Source organism: Galeopterus variegatus, unplaced genomic scaffold (assembly GCF_000696425.1).
Source record: "Galeopterus variegatus unplaced genomic scaffold, G_variegatus-3.0.2 Scaffold229, whole genome shotgun sequence".
In the NCBI taxonomy this organism is placed as follows: Eukaryota; Metazoa; Chordata; class Mammalia; order Dermoptera; family Cynocephalidae; genus Galeopterus; species Galeopterus variegatus.
Window position 1 is genome coordinate 274,069 of NW_007726340.1, and position 5,453 is coordinate 279,521.

Consider the following 5,453-nt stretch of genomic DNA (forward strand, 5'->3'; position numbering starts at 1 on the left):
TGCTGCTGTGCGGCCGAGGGGGATGTACGGTACAGCAGGCTGGGCCGCGCCGGGGAGGGCGGGAGCAGGCTCACGCGGCGCCTCCGCCCATTGGCGGGCGGAGAAAACACGTGGCGGGCTGCGCGAGACGCCCTCTGGGACTCGTAGTCTTCTTCCGAGGCGCGGCGCGGAGGGGCGGGGCGAGGTGCGATTATGACGCTAATTGACGGGGTGTGTGCGCGGGAGGCGCGCGGCGGCGGCGGCGACGGCGCGCCGTTGGTGTCATGTGCAAGATGGCGGCGTCCGGGGGAACCTGAAGGCTTGGGGAGGAGCTAGAGCGTGCGGCCTGGGGGTCCTTTCGCTCTGTGTTCACTGTTCACAGGTTTCGCGCCGCGCATCTTCCGAGGCCCTCGGGTGCGATGTGGAGGAGCTGCCTCCGGCTGCGGGACGGGGGTCGCCGCCTCCTGAACCGGGCCCCGGGTGGCCGCACCGCCTCCGTGGGGCCGGGGCTATCCCCGCAGTCCCCAGCCCGGGCCTATGCACCCCCGACAGGTGAGGCCAGGACACGTTTCCTTTTGGCGAGGAGCCGAGCCGGGGTAAGGTGGGCTGAGGGCTTCGTCTTTGCAAGGCGGGCTGAGCGGTGCAGGGCGGGTGACCGAGGCCGGGTTATGCAGGCCAGACGGGTCCTGTTAGAGATAGGAAAGTGAAGCCCAGACGAGGGCAGGGACGATCCGAAGAGGCACAGTGCATGACGGCACGAGACGGTAATTGACATTTGTCTTGTGCAGCTTTTCTTAAAGCGTATGGCTCTTCTTTCTTTAATAAGGGATGCAGGTATCAACCGTATTTTCAAACAGGACTTTAAGGACTGTGAGTGGTTTGTAGAGGGCAAAGACAGGCCTGTGTGACTGATTTCTGTGTCCCAAGCTCCCAGCACTAGACCTGGCACAGAAGGGGCCTAGAACCCCGGCCCTCAGTCCTCCATCCTGGACACTTTCTCTGCAGGTTTCCTGACCCTTCCTCCGACCACAAGCCCTGCCATCTCTAGTCTTCTCTACTAAACTGGAGTTGACGACATGCCCCCTCTCTCCACCCCTGACTCTGATGAGGCCTAGAAGAAGGTAGTGACTCTTTCATTGCTGTTGGAGAGAGGTCTTAGGGTAAGAATGGTAGTGACTCACGTCAATGAATGAAGAGTAGTAATACTCTCTTTCCGTTCAGTTAGTTTTTCTGTGCTGGGAGCAGGAGGCACAGTGGTGTTCAAGACAGGCATGGCCCTACCTGAGTGATGTTCACTGCCAAGTGCAAACGGTTGTAATATCCTGTGATAAGGGAAGTAAAAAGAAGCTGTGTGAGCGCCTCTTTCCCTTTGGGTGGTGTTCAAGGTCTAGGAAGGGTCTTAGGTGAAAGGCATTTAAGCTGAGCCTTGATAGATGAGTAGGAGTTCAAAGAAGAGGTGGAAGGATATTGGGTATCTAGAACATCAGAGGTTGACAGTGAGGTGCGAGGGACCTTACCGTAACACTGCCTGCTTTAGGAAATCCAGAACTCCACAGGCAGTTTGGCATTGTGGCAGGAGTACAAATCTGGGATCTGATGTTGGCTGAACTTCTAAGGAACAGTGTGATCTTGGGCATGTGTGAATTGAACGACTAGGTTGCCTCTGATGGTCCTTCTGGCTGTCAAGTTCTATAATTTTATACAAATAGAGAAGGGGGTTGTTTTAGTCAGTTTTGTGTTGCTATAACAGAATACCTGAGACTGGGTAATTTATATGAAAAGAGGTCTGTTTGGCTTACGATTCTGGGATGGTTGCATCTGTCACGGGCCTCAGGCTGCTTCTACTCATGGCGGAAAGTAGTAGACTGCCAGTGGGTACAAGCAGATCACATGGTGAGAGGAAGCAAGAGAGAGAGAAGGTGCCAGTGTCTTTTAAACAACAAGCTCTCATGGGAACTAATAGAGCGAGAACTCACTCACTCCCCTCTCCCTGAGGGAGAGCATTAATCCATCCACAAGGGATCTGCCTGCATGACTCAATCTGTTTCCAACACTGCCACACTGGGGATCAAATTTCCACATGAGTTTTGGAGGGGACCACACATCCAAACTCCATCAGGGGTTAAATGCAGCAGGGGGCTGCACTTATCAGGGCCCAGGTGAAGGGCCTGGGGGTGGGTCATGAAGAGCCAGTAATGAGGAAGGAAGGGCATTTCAGGGAGGCATAGCACAAGCAAAGGGGACACATTCAGGAGTTCACCAAGTTGGCAAGAGCAGGGGGTTAATTTAGGTTAGTGGATGCTCACTTTGCATTATGGTAGCATTGATCTACCATCTTCTTTTCCTTTCTAGTGCAGACTTACTAGTTTAGGCTCTTGGAAGTACCCAGCACATGGTAGATAGTAAAATGTGAAAGAAAATAGGAATGAATGCATGCGTGAATGAATGGATGAGGCATCGTGGGAAGGAGGTACAAAATCAGACCTATGTGTGCTCTACAAAGACCTTTCCAGTTGTGAGATTTTTGTGCATCTTTGGAGTGGTGGAAGATTAAGCCCAAGTGGGTCCTTCTTGATGAAGATTTCAGTTGGCAAGCTGATTGAACTTGACCCCATAGGAACTGCCATGCTATTGAAGGTTATCAAAAGGAGAGGAAGAGTTTAGGAAAGGGTCATGAAGGTGATGGAGATGTTGCAACAAGGAGACCTATGTGAAGGTGTTGTGGCAGTCCAGTTCTGTACCAGCTTGGCAGACGTCTAGCAACTACCCAGAAGGGGATATATGCTTCTGGAGGAGCAGCATATCTGGCTGAGCGCAAACACCACTGAAATCAAGGCTGGAAATCTTGTCTCTACCATTCACAAACTGTCACCTGGACAAGATATTTAGCTTCTCAGAGTCTCTACCACCTCAGAAACATTACCTACCCAGTCTTCCTCATAGGGTAGCATTGTGGACTGAGGGATGTTATGTAGTCTGTAGATCAGGGGTCCAGCCTGCCATCTCTTTTGGTAAATAATATGATATTGGAACACAGCCACACTCATTTGTTTACATATTGTCTGTGGCTGCTTTCACTACAACGGCAGAGTTGAGCAGTTGTAACAGAGACCTTATGGCCTGAAAAGCCTAGAATATTTACTCTCTGGCTCTTTTTTTTTTTTTTTTTTTTTGTCTTTTGTCTTTTTCCGTGTCCGGCAACGGATCGCAACCCTCAGTGTTGCCCCCATACCGGGCCGGGGACCGGCAACGGGATTACAACCCTCGGTGTTGCTCCCACGCCTCACTCAGCCAGTGAGTGGGAACCGGTCTGTATGTGGGATCCGAACCCTCGGGCGGGAGCGCCGCTGCGCTTCCCAAGCGGCGCACTTATCTAGTGCGCCACCGGGCCGGCCCGTACTCTCTGGCTCTTTACAGAAAGAGTTTGCCAACCCCTGCTCTAGATGCAAGAGCAATTTAGAAAATAGTGCATTTATACATTTGGCCTGAAGAATTTTTAAACAGCTTTATTGAGATACAATTCATTTATCATACAATTCATTCACTTAAAGTGTAAATTCAGTTAGAGTGCAGCCTTGTAACATCAAGGTCACAGGTTCGGATCCCCATATCGGTCAGCTGCCAAAAAAAAAAAAAAAAAGTGTAAATTCAGTAGTTTAGTATATTCACAGAGTTGTACAACCATCACTGCAATCAGTTATAGAACACTTTTATCACTCCCAAAAGAAACCCATACCCTTTGGCTATCATCCACCCTTACCCCTTTCATCCCTCCAGTCCTAGGCAGCTACTACTTTACTTTCTTCATTTATAGATTTTCCTGTTTGGACACTTCATATAAATAGAATGTGGTCTTATTTGACTGGCTTTTTTCACTTAATGCAATGTTTTTAAGGTTTATCCATCTTGTATAGTGTATCAGTACTCCATTCTTTTTTATTGCCGAATAATATTCCTGTGTATACACATACCACATTTTACATATCCTTTCATCCACTGATAGACATTTGGGTTGTTTCCACCTTCTGGCTATTAAGAATAATGCTGCTATAGACATTTATGTACAAGTTTTTGTGTGGGCATATGTCTTCATTTTTCTTAGATATATACTTAAGGGTAAAATTGCTGGGTCAAATGGTAACTCTGTTTAACTTTTGTAGGAACTGCCAGACTGTTTTTCCAAGGTGGCCACACCATTTTACATTTCCACCAGCAGTGCATGAAGGCTCAAATTTCTCCACATTCTTACCAACACTTGTCACTGTCTTTTTGATTATAGCCAAACTAAAGGGTGTGAAGTGCTTATCTTGTTGTTTTGACTTGCATTTCCCTGATGATGAAATGATGTTGAGCATCTTCTCATGTGTTTACTGGCCATGTGTATATTTTCTTTGAAGAAATGTCTACTCAGGTCCTTTTTTGTGTGTGTGTGTGTGGATAGCCAGTACTGGGATCTGAACCTTTGACCTTGGTGTTATAACACCACGCTCTAACCAAATGAGCTAACCAGCCTTTGACCATCTTTAATTGGGTTATTTGTCTTTTTATTATTGATTTGTAAGAGTTCTTTATATATTTGGGCTGAAGAATTTTGATACCTGAAAACAGTTGGTTAGAGCCACACTAGGATTATGGATAGAGGAATGCCCTGAGTTAGAATTTTAGTTTAAGGTTTAAGGCCCGCCAGATGGCACTGTTTGAAAAGATAAAAGTGTTGAGACAGCTCTGAGACCGGCACTTCCTCTTCTTGGTGCACTGTGGGAGTCGTAGTTCCTGAGGCTTTGAGTCTTTCCAAAGAGAAGTCCTGCCTGGCAGTTCTGACTGGTGGAAAGATCACTCACCAGTCCATAAAGAAGGAGATGGCAGGATTGTAGGGGGGAGTGACACAGAAAATTGCTTGTTTCTTTATATGGATTGAAGCAACCTCAAAGGAAAAAGGGACCCAAAGGACATTAATTTCCAACTCAGCACTTTTCACAGGAGCAGTGTTTTAAAGTTATTCTCTGCTTGCATAGTCCATTTTCTTGTGGCCAGCTTTGAAAATTCAACACTTTTGTATATATCCATTTCTTTGCATCTGCGTAGTCTACAAAATTGTCTCTTGAAAAGCACTGTTTTTGTCACAGATGTTCTGTAAAGGGAGTAATTTATACTCAAAATAGATCCCAGTTCTGCATGATCCTACAGAGCTAGACTGTTTCTTTCATTTTCAAAGATAGTGTTCCCCTGGGCCGGCCCGGTGGCGCACTGGATAAGTGCGCCGCTTGGGAAGCGCGGCGGCGCTCCTGCCCGAGGGTTCGGATCCCACATACAGACCGGTTCCCGCTCACTGGCTGAGCGAGGCGCGGGAGCAACGCCGAGGGTTGCAATCCCGTTGCCGGTCCCCGGTCCGGTACGGGGGCAACACTGAGGGTTGCGATCCGTTGCCGGACACGGAAAAAAATAAAAAACAAAAAAAAAAAAAAAAAAAAAAA

At 48.0% G+C, this 5,453-nt stretch overlaps 1 protein-coding gene across 3 annotated transcripts in view; it reads left to right on the plus strand.

Annotated features, from left to right (window-relative positions):
• The first annotated feature begins 257 nt into the window (after positions 1-257).
• ATPAF2 (ATP synthase mitochondrial F1 complex assembly factor 2) overlaps positions 258-5,453 on the plus strand; it is a 17,436-nt gene continuing 12,240 nt past the window's right edge. For 2 of the 3 annotated variants that reach the window (XM_008566226.1, XM_008566228.1), the window contains exon 1: positions 258-531. In XM_008566226.1, the coding sequence (XP_008564448.1) occupies positions 399-531 (133 nt within the window). In that variant the 5' untranslated portion in view covers positions 258-398. Of the gene's footprint in view, positions 576-5,453 lie in introns of all 3 variants that reach the window. The other variant, XM_008566227.1, reaches the window with a different exon arrangement.